General features: G+C 64.0%; 3 protein-coding genes across 4 annotated transcripts; 2 read left to right on the top strand and 1 right to left on the bottom strand.

The window, feature by feature from the left end:
• Window positions 1-7: 7 nt before the first annotated feature.
• Window positions 8-3,063, top strand: TRMT12 (tRNA methyltransferase 12 homolog; the record flags this gene model as incomplete). The annotated part of the gene is made up of 6 exons (XM_057365586.1): window positions 8-181; window positions 326-515; window positions 1,002-1,152; window positions 1,222-1,331; window positions 1,980-2,137; window positions 2,204-3,063. Coding segments are annotated over 6 exons (1,218 nt in total), but the record flags the coding sequence as incomplete, so codon positions are not given.
• Window positions 3,064-4,556: 1,493 nt separating this feature from the next.
• SYTL4 (synaptotagmin like 4) lies at window positions 4,557-10,932 on the top strand. Its single transcript, XM_057365578.1, has 16 exons — window positions 4,557-4,776; window positions 4,903-5,118; window positions 5,642-5,751; window positions 5,913-6,027; window positions 6,182-6,283; window positions 6,535-6,649; window positions 6,757-6,847; window positions 7,034-7,137; window positions 7,231-7,317; window positions 7,775-7,953; window positions 8,130-8,232; window positions 9,053-9,214; window positions 9,628-9,733; window positions 10,108-10,207; window positions 10,434-10,642; window positions 10,728-10,932. Exons 1-16 carry the CDS (start codon window positions 4,667-4,669, stop codon window positions 10,868-10,870), a joined length of 2,052 nt encoding a protein of 683 aa, XP_057221561.1. The 5' UTR covers window positions 4,557-4,666; the 3' UTR covers window positions 10,871-10,932.
• A 401-nt stretch (window positions 10,933-11,333) lies between these two features.
• SRPX2 (sushi repeat containing protein X-linked 2) lies at window positions 11,334-17,629 on the bottom strand. 2 transcript variants are annotated; one of them, XM_057365574.1, is made up of 11 exons: window positions 16,451-17,629; window positions 16,107-16,245; window positions 14,327-14,410; window positions 14,049-14,240; window positions 13,748-13,924; window positions 13,305-13,431; window positions 13,083-13,204; window positions 12,811-12,990; window positions 12,570-12,703; window positions 12,375-12,496; window positions 11,334-12,072 (listed from the first exon to the last, which is right to left on the bottom strand). In XM_057365574.1, exons 2-11 carry the CDS (start codon window positions 16,174-16,176, stop codon window positions 11,892-11,894), a joined length of 1,389 nt encoding a protein of 462 aa, XP_057221557.1. In that variant the 5' UTR covers window positions 16,177-16,245; window positions 16,451-17,629; the 3' UTR covers window positions 11,334-11,891. The 2 variants fall into 2 exon arrangements, with proteins under 2 accessions (XP_057221557.1, XP_057221556.1); XM_057365573.1 differs by having other exon boundaries at window positions 16,107-17,629.
• Between the last annotated feature and the right edge of the window lie 25 nt (window positions 17,630-17,654).

The raw sequence follows: 17,654 nt of genomic DNA, 5'->3' as shown, positions 1-17,654 counted from the left end.
GGGGAAGGGTCTGACCGTGCCTTGGCCTCGCAGGGAACGTCTGGAAGAGGAGCAGCTCTTGGATGGGCGCTACCAGCTGCAGCAGCTGCCAGGGGGACGTGTGGCCCTGCCTGTGCTGGAGGAGAAACTCTTCCAAATGTGCCTGAGCCCGGAGATGCCCTGGGAGCTGCTCCACATCCAGGTGGGGAGAGCTGAGTGCCCTGAGCCCTGCGTGGGTGGTGGGCTCTCAGTCCTGTGTGGCACGGTGGGCTCATGGGGCACGGTGGGCTCTGAGTCCTTTGTGGCACGGTGGCTCTCAGCCCCACGTCTCTGATCCCTCCTGCAGGATCCTGTCCCCTCCAGGGCYGCCCGCCGGCGCAGCCCTGCCCAGAGGCTGCGGGATGAGCTGCGGCTGCTGCTCCGGGGGAGCTGGTCCGAGCAGCTGGAGCGGGATGTGCCCCACAGCTGGCAGAGGCACGGGGACCTGGTCCTGCTGAGCGAGGACAGCTTCAGGGCTGCACCCTGGGAGAGGCTGGGTAAGGGACAGCGGGGTGTGCCTGCCCTGTTCCTGGAGCTGCCCAATTTCACACATCTCCAGAGGCTGGGTAAGGGACAGCCCGGTGTGCCTGCCCCGCTCCTGCCCACATTTCACACATCTCCAGAGGCTGGGTAAGGGACAGCGGGGTGTGCCTGCCCCTGGAGCTGCCCAATTTCACACATCTTTAGAGGCTGGGTAAGGGACAGCAGGGTGTGCCTGCCCTGTTCCCACCCCTGGAGCTGCCCACATTTCACACATCTTTAGAGGCTGGGTAAGGGACAGCCCGGTGTGCCCGCCCCGCTCCTGCCCCCGGAGCTGCCCACATTTCACACATCTGGAGAGGCTGGGTAAGGGACAGCAGGGTGTGCCCCTGGAGCTGCCCACATTTCACACATCTTTAGGGGCTGGGTAAGGGACAGCAGGGTGTGCCCCTGGAGCTGCCCACATTTCACACGTGATGTCTCCTGGCATGGCTCCCTTGCAGGCCCGGCGCTCTGGGAGACGGTCGCCTCGGCGTTGGGTGCCCGGCGGGTGGCCAGGAGAGGACGGGTGATGCCAGGTGGGCTGCGGAGCCCCAGTGTCACCCTGCTGCTGGGCCAGGACGGCTGGGTGGAGCACGTGGACAATGGCATCAGGTAGGCAGGAGCTGTAGGACGTGGTTGGTGTGGGGAAGGGGCTGCCCTCACTGTCTCGGGCTCCTCCAGGTACACCTTTGATGTGACCAAGTGCATGTTCTCCCCGGGAAACATCACAGAGAAGCTGCGGGTGGCCTCACTGCCCTGCTCCGGGGAGGTGCTGGTGGATCTCTACGCAGGTAACAGGGACGGGGGAGGGTTGGGCAGGATGGGCGGGCAGAGAGCAGCGGTGCAGGTGCTGATGGCATCAGGGTAGACGTGAAATGTCATTTCCAGCCTGGAATGAAAAATACTAAATTAAAAATACTCAGGCTTAGAGCTGCTGTTGTGACTGTGAGCCCTTCTGCTGTCCCTCCTGTACCCTTTGGACATTAGGATGTCCTTGCACTCAGGCTCTGCAGAGCCGTGCTCTGTACCTGGTGCTGGTCTGGGGAATCACAGTGGATCCAGGGGCAAGATTTATCACTGTGCTTGAGGAAGTTAGTGCTTCCAATTTGTGCTGCACTGAAAGGATGTGGCACCCACAAAATTGCTGTGGGTTAAAGGAATCAAATGGTAATCTGGACACTTCTGTGGAGCAGGGCTGGTCTCAATCTGATGGCCAAAGACTGATGGTAAAATAAGATCCTCTAAACATTTTTCAGGATAGATTTCACTTCTGCAGAGGAAGGATAAATTTCCATTTTTCCAGTGTTTGGGTTTGTTCCAACCTAGAGCAAAGCAGACTTGGAGAGCCAGGGTGGCAATGTGATCCTGCCCTGCCTTCAGGGACGAGTGTGGCTCTCTGGCTGTCCCTGCCCTCAGCCATTGCCACCTGCTGCCCGCAGGCATCGGCTATTTCACKCTGCCATTCCTGGTGCACGGGGGAGCCGCCTTTGTGCATGCCTGTGAGTGGAACAGCCATGCCCTGGAGGCCCTGCACAGGACGCTGCTGCTGAACGGGRTGCGGGATCGCTGTCACATCCACGCCGGGGACAACCGGCAGGTGAGTGCTGCCCCTGGCCCCAGCGCCCCCTCCCCCTGGCAGCCCCTCACCSCTCTCTCCTCGCAGCTGGAGCTGCGGGATGTGGCGGACAGGGTGAACCTGGGGCTCATTCCCAGCTCGGAGGAAGGCTGGCCCGTGGCCTGCCGCGTGCTGAAGAAGGACACGGGCGGGGTTCTCCACATCCATCACAACGTGGAGACTCCCCCGGCGCGGGTCCCGCTCCTGCCGGCTGAGGGGGGGTCTCCAGGGGCAGCCGGCTCTGCGGGAGAGATGCAGCACCCAACGGAGGACACGGGGAAGGAGGTGCTGGGGGCCAGGCTCAGACCCGAGTGGCAGAGATGGGCTGAAGGCACGGCTGCACGGATCCGGGCGCTGCTGGCAGAGCTGCACGGGMGGCCGTGGCACACCAGCATCCTGCACATCGAGGCTGTGAAATCCTACGCGCCACACGTGCATCACCTCGTGCTGGACCTCGAGTGCCGGCCAGCACTGCCTGTTTAGCAGGGCATGGGCACCGCTGGGGCTCCAGCTCCTGTGGAAGGGTGATATCCAGGGACAGAGAGATGCTTCTGCAGTGTTCTGCCCGCCTGGATGTGCCTTATGTCCCCTACGTGCCAGGCAGCAGCACTCCACAGCAGTGCCTCGCTGTGCCCAGACACCCAGGGCTGTGCTCCCGTGGCAGATCCCTCCAGGATCCAGACAAGGATGGAGTGAGCTGGGACTCAGAGTGCCAGTGTTCTGCCCTGGTTCTGCCAGTCACTGCACAGATACTGGACATGTGGTAGCATTTTCAGCCCCATTTTTGCACAGGAGAGAGCCACAGGGCTGAGAAGCCCTGGGTTCCTGCCGGGTTCATTTCAACAGTTCGGGGACAAGCTTTGTAATTACCACTGTGCTTTTTTRTTGTACTGGAACAAGTCTGTTCATCTCGGTTTCTTTGTGTTTTTTTCATAAATAAGGGTGTTTCTCACTGCCTCTTGTCGGCTTCCAGTTAAAACATGAACACTGGTGCAAGCATGGGGGTCAGGCCTGGGGACTTTAGGTCCAAGGRTGGTGTGTGGAGGGGCTCAGGGAGCAGAACCTTCGCTGGCATCGTCTGGCTGCAAGCCCAACGCCCTCCAAGAACGTGTGTGTACACCCGATGGAGTGAACCCCTGCGCTGTGAAGGCGCTCACGCTGGCCCTTTGATGTCTCCGTGTTTTTTTCYACTGTGTCAGTGTCCCCTCTCTTCCTCCAGGGCTGGGAGCCTCTGCCTGTCCCGTCCCTGGGGTGCGGCCGAAAGTGTGGGCAGAGCCGCGTCCTCTCATTTGCCTCGGGGCGGTGGCCTCCCCGCCGTCCTGCGTGCCCGAACCCTCCTCCCCACTGGTGGAGCCCCTCTCCTCGTCCACCCGTGTTCTCAGGGGTCCCCTGCAGCCTGTGCTGCTGCGGGGTCCGTGTCACTGCTGCACAGGACAAGGGCAAGGGCTGGAGCCTTGCGGCGGGAGGACCCTGGGGCTGCGTCCTCCTCCTTGGGGATCCCGGGCGGGTGCCCCGCAGTTGGGGTGGTTGTGGGCTCTGTGCTGGTCGGGAGACGCTGCACACCCGGTCAGGGCAGTGGGGCACCGGGACCCGCAGCTCCAGCGGGGACACGGCCGGGGGAAGGGGCTGGAGGGAGCGSGCACCGCCTCCCCACGGGCCGCGCCGTCGGGCCGCAGGTGCGGCGGGCACGGCTCCTTTAAGGCGGCGGCACCGCCCTCCCATTCCCGGGCCCCGCCGCTGCCGGGAGGCGCCGGCCGGAGCCGCCGCAGGTACCGGGACGATCGCGGCACCGGGGCTCGCTCCGCCGCCGGGGGTACCGACGGTTCCGTGGGGACGGGGATCCCTCGGCTGGTGGGGAGTTGGGGGGAGCCGGGGGTCCCTCCGTGCTCGGGGGGTCGAGCCGCGGTGTCCCGGGGCGGGGCAGGTCCCAGCCCCGGTGGCCGCGCTGACAGCGATCCCCCTTTCCCCGACAGAGAGGGGTCTGGGGTCCGTCCCGCCGGTTCCGCCGAGCCGGGCGGGGATCGGGGATCGGGGATCGGGGATCGGGGAGCGGCTGCAGCCCCCGAACAGCCGCTCCGGCTCCGTCGAGGCTGCAGTGACCGCCCGGCTGCCGGGGCCGCCTCTCCGAGCCGGATCCTGTCCGTGCCGGGTCCTGTGCGCGTCCGCTCCCGGCGGCTCCGCGGCTCGGGCAGCTCCGAGCCCCGGTGCGTTCGTGGGAGGCGCAGCCCGGGGCGGCTCCTTCCCTTCCTGCCGGGCTGCCCGCCGGAGCTGGGCGTCAGCCCGGTCCCACGGAGCCGGCTGAGGTCACCGGGGCGGCGGGGCTGGCAGGCGGCCCGAGCCCAGCCCGGGGCAGGGCGGTGCAGGCGGCGGCGGGCCGGTGTGCTGGGTGCCGMGTCCCGGGAAGGGGCACGGGACACCTCGCGGAGCGGGACACCGGCTCAACAGCTGGCATGTCCCTGGCACGGACACATCTGGCCACATCTGGTAGGGYCAGCGATCCCGGCTGGAGCGATGTCGGAGGCTGTGGATCTGTCCTTTCTGTCGGACGTGGAGAGAGATTTGATCCTGCAGGTCCTGCAGCGCGACGAGGAGCTCCGCAAAGCAGAGGAGAGGAGGATCAGGTGCGGAGGTGGCTGGGGCTGCGCAGGAGCTGGTTCGGGGAGCGGGTGGATGAGGGAGAGGGTGGTGACGGGGGTCCCCCGGGGTCCCGGAGCGGCTCTGACAGCTCCTGTGTCGGGTCTGAGCAGGCGCCTGAAGAATGAGCTGCTGGAGATCCGGCGCAAGGGAGCCAAGCGGGGCAGCCAGCGCTACAGCGAGCGGACCTGTGCCCGCTGCCAGCAGAGCCTGGGCCGCGTCAGCCCCAAGGCCAACACTTGCCGGGGCTGCAACCACTTGGTGTGTCGGGACTGCCGTTCCTACAGCCCCGGCGGCTCCTGGCGCTGCAAAGTCTGCACCAAGGAGGCGTGAGTACCCAGAGACAAGTGGCAGGCACCTTTCTGTACGTGCCTCCTGTCCCCTTCCTCTTGTTAGTTGCCTCAGCTTGATGCCCCCCTTTCCTGGCCTGGCCGGTCCTCTCCGGTGCAGGGCAGCTTGCTCTGCTGTCACTCCGGGAGAGGATTCCCATGTTTGGGTGATGGAAAAATGGGTCATACCTCACTCTTGTGTCTCCTTCATGTCCACCCTGCTCCTTCACCCCGCTACTGACTGCAGCATCCCCCTGTGCCCCTCGCACAGCCTGTGTTTCAAGCACCCTGGATTTCCTCCTTTTGGCCTCCCCTGTCCTACAAAACTTGTCTTGCTCCCGTGTTTGCTGGGGATGTAGCTGAGCCTGTCCACTGCCCGGTGACTTGTCTCTGCCCAGTCACCTGCTGATCATGCCCGCTATGCCTGTGTTCTCCTTGGGTTGTGGCAGCACTGAGGGTGGGTTGGGACAGAGGGAGCAGCTCCCACTGCCCTGACTGCCTCCACCACCCCTCTGGCCTGCAGGGAGCTGAAGAAGACAACAGGCGACTGGTTCTATGACCAGAGGGTGAACCGCTTTGCCAACCACCTGGGCAGTGACATGGTGCGGCTGTCCCTGCGGCACAGGCCAGCAGGTAGGGGTGCCACAGGGATGCCTTTTCCTGCAGCCCAGCCCTCTGGGATGCTCCAGCTTTGCCCAGTGCCCCTCTGCCCAGGGTGGAGCTGGATGGGAGCAGCTCCTGCTCCAGGCAATGAGCTGGGAGCACTGTTCCTCCTGATGCCTCTCTCCTTCCAGCCAGCAAAAGAGAAACTGTGGGACAAACCCTCCTGCAGAAAGCCCAGCTCAGCGAGCCCAAAAGCTCCTCTGCAGGCCGGCAGCCGAGCCCCCCTGCACCCCGGGAGGGATCCAGGTTAGAGTCCCTGCTGTCCCCGTGCTCCAGCTCTCATCTGCTGCAGGTYTGAGAGGGCTGCTGCCGCCCTGCACGGATCACTGGTGGCGCAGAAGCTCTCTCAGACTGACCTCCTCGCCAAACAGGACATACCTGTGGTTTTGCTTGTCTGCAGTTCGTTCCCAGAAGCCTCAGACCCTCGGGATGGSAAAAGCGACACAGAATCCATGGAAAACATGAGCCTGGATGGCTACAGATCTGCTGACGTGGGGGGCAGGTGAGAGGCTCCTGGGATGGGCTRTCCTTGGCAAGGCTGGCTGGCACAGGATGAGAACCTTCATCTGAAGTGTGTTTTTCTCAGTCTAGGGAGGGAAAGCTGGCTCTTGGGCTGGGCTGAAGCCTGTCCCTGGGCAGGCAGGTCCTCTGYTCCCACAGGGCCACAAGGCAGCTCAAGTGACACTTCCCGGCCAGCACTTGCTGTGCCAGCTGTGCTTGTGGCCTGGACAGACCTTTCTGTGTCCGCCACAGGAGGAACTCCCTGGAGAGAGCCATCCCTGGAAAACAGGTTGCTGTGCCAGCAGGACCTGCTTCCTCCAGCCTGACCCTCCCTCTGCGCTCCAAAAACGTGTTCTCYGACGGACGGGTGCGTGACGCTGCTCCAGCAGGCTCAGCCCTGTCCTGGGGYGTGGGGCTGGGAGCTCTGTGGGGTGCTCAGCCCTGCCCTGCTCTGAAGRGACTCTTCCTCCCCAGGATGTCACCGTGGGGACCCGCAGCAGCACCTTGGAGAACGAGAATGAAACGATATTCAAGAAGAACCCCCGGCGGGTGGTGAGGCCGGCGGGTGAGAGCTGTGTGGGTGCTGTGGGTTTGGGTGCTGACACGGCCGGGGTGGGCAGGTGCTCCTCCTGGGGCTGTGCTGGGCTTTGGTGCAGATCCAGAGGCTGGGACAGCCCCTTGTGCGAGGGAGCAGCAGGGCTGTGCTGGTCCTGCCCCGTGCCACTGCCCCTGCTCACCCCCTCTCGTGCAGACTACACCAAGTCAGTGATCGACCTGCGCCCCGAGGACCTTGTGGGGGAAGGCGGCTCTTTGGGGGACAGGAGCAAGTCAGTGCCTGGCCTCAACACGGAGCTGGTGAGACCCTGCGAGTGCCAGGGTGATGGCTGCAGCCGGAGGAGCCAGCTGTCTGTCTGTCTGTGCTCTGACACCTTGTCACTGTCCTGGCAGGAGGAGGAGGAGGAGGACATCGATAACCTGGTGGAGATCCATCGGCAGCGTGTGGCCCGGGGCAGCATGCGCAGCGGCACCTCCTCGGTGAGCCCTGGCTCTGGGATGGAGAAGGGCAGTGCCATCGGCTGGGTGGGAGGGAGGCAGGAAAGGCAGCTCCTGGAGGGAAGGGAAGAGAGCTTTGTGTGTGGGGACTCCTTCCCCTTAAAGGAAATCAAAATGCAGAGACTCAGCTCCCTGCCAGGGAGCCTGTGTGTGGGTGGGAGGCACTCGGGGCTTTCCCCAGCCATGGGCAGGTGAGTGGGGCTGTGCAGAAGAGGCACGGGGAGCAGCCTTGCTGAGGATGAAGAGGGTGATCCCTGCTTGCTGAGGATGAAGAGGGTGATCTCTCCTTGCTGAGGATGAAGAGGGTGATCCCTCCTTGCTGAGGATGAAGAGGGTGATCCCTCCTTGCTGAGGATGAAGAGGGTGACCCCTCCTTGCTGAGGATGAAGAGGGACTGTCGGGTGATCCTGTGCCAGCTCAGCGCTGCCATGTCTTGCAGAGCACGCTGGGGAGCATGGTCAGCATCTACAGCGAGGCCGGGGACTTTGGCAGCGTGGCTGTCACCGGGGGCATCTCCTTCTCCCTGAGCTACGAGCAGAGGACGCAGACCTTGTTCATTCACGTGAAGGAGTGTCGGCAGCTGGCRTTTGGGGACGAGGGCAGGAAGCGCTCCAACCCGTGAGAGCCGGGGGGCGATGGCTGCTGGCACTGCTGGCGGTGCCCAGCGGGGTTGTGGGGTGCCCACCAGACATGGGAGGGTCCTGGTGAGGCAGAAGGTTTGGGGCTGCCCTGGGGAGCACGGGGGATCAGTTGTGGGGGGACCTTGCTGAAGTGCTGCCTGTTCCTCCCTTCAGGTACGTCAAGACCTACCTCCTGCCCGACAAATCCCGGCAAGGCAAGCGCAAGACSACCATCAAACGCAACACCATCAACCCCGTGTACAACGAGCTGCTCAAGGTGGGTGGGGAGGGGCTGCGCTGCAGGTGCTCAGTCCTGGGGATGCTGCTGGAACAAGCAARGGGAGGGGTGAGCTCCTAACCCATGTCCAGAGTTTGCACCCTGAAAGCTGCAACAACCCACTCCCAGCTCTGCTCTGGCTGTGCTTGAGGCCCCAGTGCCACCCCAGGTGGGATGCAGGCACAGCTGCCCATGTGAGCACATCAYAGGACATGTCCCTGGTTCCTGTGGCACTCCCCAGAGCAGGGGCATCCTGCTTACCCTGGATATTTCCCTCCATGAAGGCCGCCGGGTCCCTGGAGGCAGCAGCAGGAGGGAGGGCAGCACAGGGGCACAGATCAGACAGTTCTGGGCCCCAGGGTAGAACAGCTTGGCAGTGCCCTCCATGATTCTTGCTGCTGCCCCCATGGCTGTGGGAGTGCCTGACTCCATCCCTGAGCCTGGCAGCACACCTCTGGGGCCAGGCACTCTTGCACAGGAGGAAGTGAGAGCTGTAGTTTGGTTTTTAGGCTCCCACAGCCAGGTTTGCTGAGGTCTGGTGCCCTGCCCACCTGAGGCTCGGTGGGCTGGCAGAGCTGTGCCTGTGCTGGGATGGCTGGCTGCCATGGCTCCTGGCTCTGAGGAGCATCTGCTGGGAGAGCACGGGCTCCTGCACCACTGCCCCAGCATTGTGAGCTTCAGCAGGCAGGGAAAGAAAGAAACAGGCTCCAGTGTGCACCCATTGCTCCTCAAAGCTGTCTCCTCATCCTCAAGAGCTGTTTGCCAAGCCTGTCCCTGCCCTGTGCTGCCCTCTSACCCGTGCTGTCCTCTCTGTGCCCAGTATGAGATCAGCAGGTCCCTGCTGCTGGCCAGGACGCTGCAGTTCTCGGTGTGGCACCACGACCGCTTCGGCCGCAACACGTTCCTGGGGGAGGTGGAGGTGCCGCTGGATGCCTGGAACTTCGAGAGCCACCTGGAGGAGTTCCTGCCCCTGCATGGCAAGGTGTGTGCTTGCCAGGCCCTCCCGTGCCTGGTCCTGTTGTGGGCACGGCCCTCCGTGGGCAGAGGGGTCTGCAGACCTTGGCTAGCATGGCCAAAAGGCTCGTGCCAGAGCAGATCCTTGGGATATGGAAACCCCAGATGGAGATGGCAATGCTGTTGTATTAAAAAAAGGGCAGATCTTCTGCCTTGAGCCTAGCTTCCCTCCTGTTGTCAAGTGATTGAGCCCAAATGAGATCCCAAAGGAGCTGGGCTGCACTGGCCAGGCTGGGGACAGTTCCCAGGCACTTGTGCCAGCTCAGTCACATCTCGGAGAGGCCAAGTGCTTTGTGCCAGCCTGGGGAGGTGTGTGCCCACCAGAGCTGTCACTGTGTGTGCCATGGCCTCTCTGCAGTGCTTGGTGTCACCTCTCTGCAGATTGGGGCAGATGCTGCTGSTCTCCAGCACTACAAGGGGGAGCTGGTTGTGTCCATGAAGTACATCCCGTCTGCCAAGCATCCCGGGGCTGGCAGTGGCAGGAAAGGTAAGTGCTGCAGCTCCACAACCAATAGTAGCCTTGCAGGACCTGCTCGTGGCCACACAGGGTGGCTCTGGATGGGGTTCTTGGGTGGTGGCACTGCAGCCTTCTCCTCTGCAATGCCCACAAAGCTGCTCTGGGTCAGGGCAGACCTGCCTGTTCATCCCAGTGTTCCCTGGGGCTGGGCCAGGCTGCACCATTGGGCCCTTCATGAGGTAATTTTGTCTGCCTTTCCCTCAGCAGGCAGGGCCAGTACAGGAGAAGGCAAAGAAGATGCCAGCTTGGCTCTGCACTTGCCTCTTGGTGTTCAGCAGGAACTTCCAGAAGTTTGCAATGGTGGAAATTAAATTTGATTAATTACTGTGGTGGGTTTTTCCTAGGCAAAGCAGGGGAAGGTGGTGAGCTCCAGGTCTGGATCAAAGAAGCCAAGAACCTCACAGCTGCCAAGTCYGGGGGGACCTCGGACAGCTTTGTCAAGGGGTGAGTGAGGGTCCTGGGTCGGGGGGTGATGAAGGCACTGTCCTCCCTGGCTGTGTGCCCAAAGCTGCCATGGGGAGCTGGAGGAGGGCTCCTTGCAGGATGGCATGGTCCTTGTCCCTGAGCTATGCCAGGAGGGGCAGGAAGGGGGATCCAGGGCAGGTTCTGGGGTGCCCCAGCCCCCCGAGCAGCAGGCTGCATGCTGCTGACCCAAGGCTGCTTCCCCCAGCTACCTCCTGCCGCACAAAAACAAAGCCTCCAAGAGGAAGACGCCCGTGGTGAAGAAGACCCTGAACCCCCATTACAACCACACCTTTGTCTACAATGGCATCAACCCCGAGGAGCTGCAGCACATCTGCCTGGAGCTGACCGTGTGGGACCGGGAGCCACTGTCCAGCAACGACTTCCTCGGGGGCGTCCGCCTGGGGGTGGGCAATGGTGAGGAGCCCTGGTGCCAGMTGGGCACCAGCAGCCTTGCTGGAGCGCTGTGCTGGGCACTGATTTTTTCCATCCTTTTTGCCAGGAATGAGCAACGGGCAGGCTGTGGACTGGATGGACTCCACGGGCGAGGAGCTGAACCTGTGGCAGAAGATGTGCCAGTACCCGGGTTCCTGGGCAGAGGGGACACTCCAGCTCCGCCCCACCATGGCCAAGCTGAGGCCCTAGGCTGGCATCAGGACTGGCACYGCTGTCGGGAGCCACGCTCCAGGCACAGCCAGGGCTGCCAAATGGGGCTTGTTGTTTTTCCTTACACTTTAATAAACATGACCTTCTCTAAACAGGCCTGGGCAGAAAGTCTTCTTGGCCTAGCTTGGTTTAAAGGGTTTTTCTCTTGTCATAAGYCTCGTACCAGATTTCAGGCTGAACTGGAGTCCTTGTGAACCCTCCCTTCTCCCGCAGGCAAAATGCTTTGAAAYGTCATTGTGTTTCCATTTCTTCCCRTTCTTTTTCCTACCACCSTCTGTTCCACCCTCTGCTCCCTCCTTGTCCTCTCCACCCTTGTCACCACACACAGCCCTGGGTGGATGGAGCTGTGTGGGGTCAGCCTGGCGGGGTTGGGTGTTGTGGACCCCAGGAAACATTTGTTTCCCAGGCCTGTCAGTGACAAAAGCACTGGATTTTTGTACAAAGTTATTTATTTCMAGTTAATACTCTACTGCCAAAGCAGTTCCCATAAAGGGTTCCCCGTGGGTGCTGGGAGAGGGTGTGAGTGGCGGGGAGGGGGCAAACCCTTTGGGGTGGGCTGCAGGCTGGCTGCTGCTGTGGGCTCTGCTGTTAATAGGGGAGTTCAGGGTGGGAGGGATCGGGTCAGGCTGTGCACTGGGGWGGCTGAAGCTGCTGTGTCAGAGGCTGATGCCCTGCTGGCCTGCCTGCCCTCCGTGCCTGCCCATCTCCTCTGGCTCCATCTGCCCACTCTGCCCCGGGATCTGAGCAGGGGCTCTCCAGCATCTCCTGCCATGGTCCCGGCTGGGCTGAGCCATCCCCCGGCTGGAGACARCTCCTGGCTGCTGGGCAGTGGGACACTGCTGGCACAGTCCCCRCTCACCTCTGTGTGCCAGAACAGCCAGAGAGGGGCTCCCCTTCCCCGCAGCCCTTGGCACCCTGCTCCTCCTCTACAGTGGGCGACTAGAAAAGCAGAAAGGAGGTGTCTGTCCCTGAGGGCAGGGAGGGGTGTCCCCGGCGTGGCTCACTCGCAGGGGTCCCCGCTCTGTGCCCGCCGCGCCGCCTCTCGCTCGCTCAGCAGGTACGTGTCGATGAACACGAACAGCTCGTCCGGGCTCACCGGGGAGATGTAGCGCTCACGGTCAGCGCCCGCCTTGTCCAGCAGCACCGCGTTGAAGTGCGAGCGTGTGAGGTGCAGGAATCGCCTGCAGGTGCAAGGGGGGCCGCTGCTCAGGGCTGGGGGTTTGCACTGAGGTCTGAGCCTGCCCTCCTCTTGAAACCACGCTCAGGCCCTCCTGGAGCGGGGGCTYSCASTTCCCCGGGGCTGTGAGCYGSGGGAAGCTCTGGTGACATGCATTCRGACTSGCAGGGATRTTCCCCATYGCACAAGCCTCTCTGGTGCAGCAAAAAGGGGCTGAACCCAACTGCAGCCTCATGCTTTGCCGTTCCTGGAAGCATTCCCATTCCCTGTCCCCTCGCTCTGCAGGACAGCCCCCATCTCCCCTACCTGAGCTCCTCGATGATGCCAAGGGACAGCCGGTGCTCCCGGATGCGTCCCACCTCATGTGGGGGCTGCCCTACCAGCTCCACCGTGGTGACATGGCGCAGGTCCAGCCCGCAGGCAGCTTGCTGGGGAGGAGGGGATGGTGAGGGGGTGCTGGGTGTGGAGGTGGGGAGAGGGGCAGCAGGAAGGTCTCCTCACCTGCAGCATGGAGATCTGCATCTTGTAGTAGCGGTTCGAGGGGTCGGGKGCCGAGATGACCAAGAGGCGGCGTTTCTCGTGGAACTGATCCAGCAGGCTGGCRGCCGAGTTCACATCTGTGTTGATCTGCATGGCTGGGGCAAGAGACACGTGTGCGGGGAGGTGCCATCGTGCTCCCCGTCACCCCTTTGACCAGCAGGCAGCATCCCCCGAGGCGCTGGGGATCTCCTGCCCCACTTACGCGTGCAGAGGGGCTGGGAGCCCGTCCACTGCTGGGTGGACTGGCAGACGCGCAGCGAGGTGCCCTGGCGCTCGTAGCCCCCGTCGCACAGGTACTCGCARGTGGCCCCGTAGTTGTTGCCGTCGGAGGTGCAGGAGATGTACCCGTTCTGCGGAGCCTTGAGGACAGGGCAGCGCCTCACTGCGCGGAGGGAGCGGTGTGAGAGCCGGGGATGATGGAGCGCGGTGCCGGCGGTGTCGGGGGGCAGCAGGCGGCCCCRGGAGCCCGCTCACCTTGGACGCGGATGCTGAACTTGCAGCTGGCTCGGTTGTAAGCCTGGTCGTGGGCGGTGTAGCGGATCACATGCTCTCCTTCAGGGAATTCRGAGCCGGGCTCTGGGCCCCGCAGCATCACCCTGCACCCAACAGACGGGTTTGTCTGTCAACCCCCGGGCAGGGGAGCCCGGCACGGCCGCCAGCCCTCGCTGGCAGTGCCTGCAGCATCTCGGCCCTCACCTCTTGATGACACCGTCAGCAGAGTCCCTGACGCGGGGAGGGTCCCAGTAGACGGTGGCGGTCAGCTTGCCTGGCTCTGCTATGCGCTCCCGCGAGTCCGGACAGCGGATCTTGGGAGGCTCCACATCTGCCCAGAGGGAGGAGAAGGGTTCATGGAACCTGTGCATGCCTTGGCTGAGCTTCGAGYGAGGCACCAGCCCCGGTGCTGAACCACCCCAGGACTCTCGGAGCCCTCCGGACGTGCTGTAAATCCAGCACTGAGTGCCCCRTCCCGGGCTGGCGCCTGTGCTCAGGGCTGATGGGGAGCAGCAGGGACAGGGTCCCGAGGGAGGGAGGGAGGTGTCGGAAGGGACCGCGCTGGATGTGAGGTGACCCCTGCGAACACGGCAGGAGTGGACGGTGATCAGCCCCTGCGTGCCCCGGCARCGTGGGTGAGAATTTACCTACACAGATCGGCTCGCTGCCGCTCCAGCGCCCGTCYTCCATGCAGATGCGGCTCCGGTCTCCCTCCAGCTGGTAGCCGGGCTGGCAGGTGTAGTCACAGCGCGAATCCATCTGCAYGCCCGCCGAGCACACGTAGGAGCCCCGCAGCACCGCCGGCAGCACGTGGCACCGGATTTCTGGGATGGAGAGAGCGAAGCGGGGAGGGAAGCGGCTCCGGCCATGCGAGTGGGCAGAGCAGCCAGGAGCGGCCAGGAGCGTGCCTGCGGGGATGCTGGCAGGGACACTGGCAGGGACACTCACGGCGGCAGTATGCCATCCCGGACCAGTGGCGGCTGGGCAGGCACTGGACAGCGCTGGGACCCACCAGGCGGTACCCACGGGTGCAGCTCAGCTCGCAGCGTGTCCCCAGGCTGCTGCGGTACGAGCTGCCCCGGGGGGAGTAGCAAGTGGCCTCTCCGCGGTGGATGTTGAGCGTGGCGCACCACTGGGGCACTGCGGGAGGGCAGCGAGGTGAGGGAGGCGCCCGCCGTGCCTCGGTTTCCCCATGAGGACTCAAAGGATGGGTTGKGTGCTGTTACCTCGACGGTAATCCAGGGCAGGCTCGGGGGGCGGTTCTTCTGCGTACACCTCGTTGGTGTGACTCTCCAGGTAGTAGCCAGACCCTGCGGAGCACGGAAGAGCCAAGCGGGCTGCAGGGWAGCCGCAAAATCTCCTGCAACTCGCAAGAAGCGATCCCTCGGCTGGGCAGAGCCTGTCCTGAGTCCTTGGGGCTGCCGCCAAGGGGGAGCCGAGCAGACCGCGAGCCCGGTCCCCAGGGATGTGGGGTGTGCTGGCAYCGGCCGCAGACTAAACAGCGGCAGRAGCAGCCGTGGCTGCGGCAGGAAACGGGCGCTGGCACAGAGCGGGCTGGCGCCGACCCCCAGCTTCGTGCTGCCGGGAAATCCTTCCACCCGCTCCCGTGGCACCGTCCCTGCCCCCGGGCCTTCCCCAGGCAAGGAGGAAAGCTGTCCTTTCCTGCCCACCCCTCATTAAGGCAGCAGATGAACAGCCCCGGCCGGGGGGATGCAGCCCCGTGCCTGCACTCCAGGGAAGGATGAATCTGCTGCAGGGGTTTTAGCCGGAGATGCTGGCCCCACGCCACGCGCGCTGCGCAGAGGGGCCCCACGGATGGGGCGAGCTTTGCTCCGTCCTTGTGGGCCGCCCTCTGGCCCGCAGCGTGCCTCCATCGCAAGGTACTCGCCGGTGGGGAAGGATGAGGGCTGCCGTCCTTCCCCGTGGCCCCTCGGCCGGCCGCGGCATTCCCCAGCACTGAGCTCACGTTTCCGCCGAGTTTCCGCTGGCCCCCGCCAGCGCTGCCCCCTCCTCGCCTCCAGCCCAGCCCAGCCCAGCCCACCGCGCTCCCCTCGGGCACGGGGGGATGCTCAGCCTCGGGAGGGACCCCAGGCGAAGCGGCAGCCCTTGTCCTGCTCCCCTTGTCCCTGCTGTGCTTTTGGGAAGGGGATATCCGCCGGACCCAATCCGAGCAGCAGCCCCGCCGTCACAGGGAGGAAACTCCATTACGGATCTTTCCAACATGAACTTTACTACGGAGCGGCTTCCCCCCGCTTCCCACACGCTGCCCGCTGGTTTCACAATGCATTTATCCTGAAGCCCTTTTGACGCTGCCGTGGATGCCTCGGGRAGCAGAGGAGCAGGGGTGGTACCCATGGGGGCGGCAGTGGGGATGCATCGCTGACCTGGTGAACAGAGTTTCTTTCCCGGGGGCTGCCGAAACTCCCGCCGGGGCTCTGGGGACAGAGTGCACGGTGTCCCCGCAGGCAGATGTGCCATTTAATGGTGATGTTTCCTTTYATTGTAAGCGCTGCCTTTTCCTTCTCACCTGGGGACAGCTCAGCCCCGCTGCACAGGGCAGGAGCATCTCCATCCAGGCGTGCTGGCAGCATGGCCAGGGGGAGGGGATGGAAGCAGGGAGGGGGAAAACCACCCCAAACAAAGCCTGTGACCTGATCGTCCAGCCATGGAGGGGTTTGGACTGTGTGCTCCGTCCAGGCAAACATCTGCTGGCCGATGGCYCCCGTGGGAGCAGGGAGGCAGCGGGAACTGCGCTCCCGCGGGCGGGGGTCTGAGGAAGAAGCTGTTTTTCTGCTCCTCCCTGGGTGCCTGCCAGCACCCCCTCCATTCCTCCCTGCACCCCACAGCTCACCCATCCCCTCAAGCGCCCCATACCCTCAGGCTCTCCCGGTGTCGCTGCACCCGGGCACCGTCCATCCCTGCCCACCGAAAGCCCTCAAAAGGAGCAGAACTGCCCAGGCTGCCACCTCCAGGAGCCCCGCCGTGCCCGCACAGCCCGGCACTCACCTTCATGCCACGTGGATGACACCAGCCTGGCAAGGACGAGCAGCAGGACGGGGGCTGCCTCCTGCGCCATCCTGGCGAGCGGGGGATGCCGCTGTGGGGCAGCCCCACCTGCCCTGCGGGGTCCGGGAGCAGCCCGAGCCTGGCGAGGATGGAGAGGAGCTGGAGGAGCTGGAGGCAGGACGACGGCCCCCTCTGTCGCCTTGTCACCGCACAGATGTCTGTCCCTCCTGCCTGGCTTGTGCCGAGCAAGCTTACTTTCCCCCTTGGCTGCCCATCCCAAACATTCAAAAGCCGTGAGTCAGGCCCAAAATGATGAGATTGTAAAAAATAATAAATCCCAGGACCTCCCGTTTTCCAACGCGCCTYCTGCTTCTCCGGGGCTTTAGAAGGTTGTAAGAAGTTTTCTTCTGCAAGGAGAAGAGCCAGGAGCCTGTTTAGACACAGCAGAGAGCCAAACCGAGCCTGTGCCAGCCCTGCCGGGCTCCGGGAACGGGGGGCCTGCAGAGACGAGCACAAAACCGCAGGAGCCGGGTCCCCYTTCCCCACCTCTTGCCAGGAGGGAGGGAGGGAGGGACAGACCCCGCTGCAGACGGCGGGCTCCGACAGCGCTGCCGAGGCSAGCGCTTCCAGCTGGGGTCTGTTGGAAGCTGAAATTCAGCCTCCGCCAGGCAGAGGTAACGCAGTGCCTTTGTCAGGAGCCGCTGCCCCACAGCCCGCGCTGTTGYGGGGACAGGCGGGGGGCACAGCAGGAGCTGGAGCCACCCGGGGCTTGGGCAGTGGACACGGGACCGCGTGGGCAAAGAGGAACGAGGGATGAGCGTGGCACGGACAGGTAGGAGCGCTGGTGAGGGGCGGTGAGCGGGGGAACGTGCTGATGTCTGCCAGGAGGGTGAGTGCCATGGTTCATAACACGCTGTCCTGGGCAGGAGAGGGCAGCCGGGGCTGCTGCCGCCGGTTTTGGGGAGCCCACAGCCCCCCGCTGCCCGGGGACATCCCCGGGAGGAAGGGGACGGGAGCATCGCCCCACGGAAGGCAGGAAGGCCGGCGCTTGTTGGCCATGTGCTGGGGGCAGGGTGGCTGTCCCSCTGGACACCTGGACAGGGCGTGGGGCATGCTAGGGCAGCCGCGGGAGCAGGAGGACACGGACGGGATGGCATCGGGCAGGAGGTGGCACGGGACAGGCAGGGGGTGGCACCGGCAGGAAGGGAATGGTGGCAGGATAGGGCAAGGAGTGGCACAGGGTAGCACGGGGCAGGCAGGAGGTGTCCGCATGTGGCGCCAAACGGGCAGAAGGTGGCACAGGGGAACATGGGACAAGCAGGGGATGGCACCGGCAGGAGGTGGCACARGGGAGGCAGTGGGTGGCACTGGAGAGTGTGTGACACGGGGCTGGCAGGGGTTGACACGGGCCAGGCAGGGAGTGGCACCGGACAGGAGGTGGTAGGGAAAGGCTGGGGGTGGCACGGAACAGCAGGGTGGCACTGCCCAGGCAGCAGGTGACACCGGACAGGTGGTTACAGGGGACAGGCAGGGGGCGACACGGGACAG

This window comes from Malurus melanocephalus, unplaced genomic scaffold, assembly GCF_030028575.1.
Source record: "Malurus melanocephalus ecotype Western Australia unplaced genomic scaffold, MMel_1.1 scaffold_54, whole genome shotgun sequence".
NCBI lineage: Eukaryota > Metazoa > Chordata > Aves > Passeriformes > Maluridae > Malurus > Malurus melanocephalus.
The sequence above is the reverse complement of the archived record's forward strand: the minus strand, read 5'-3'. Positions and strand labels throughout refer to the sequence as shown.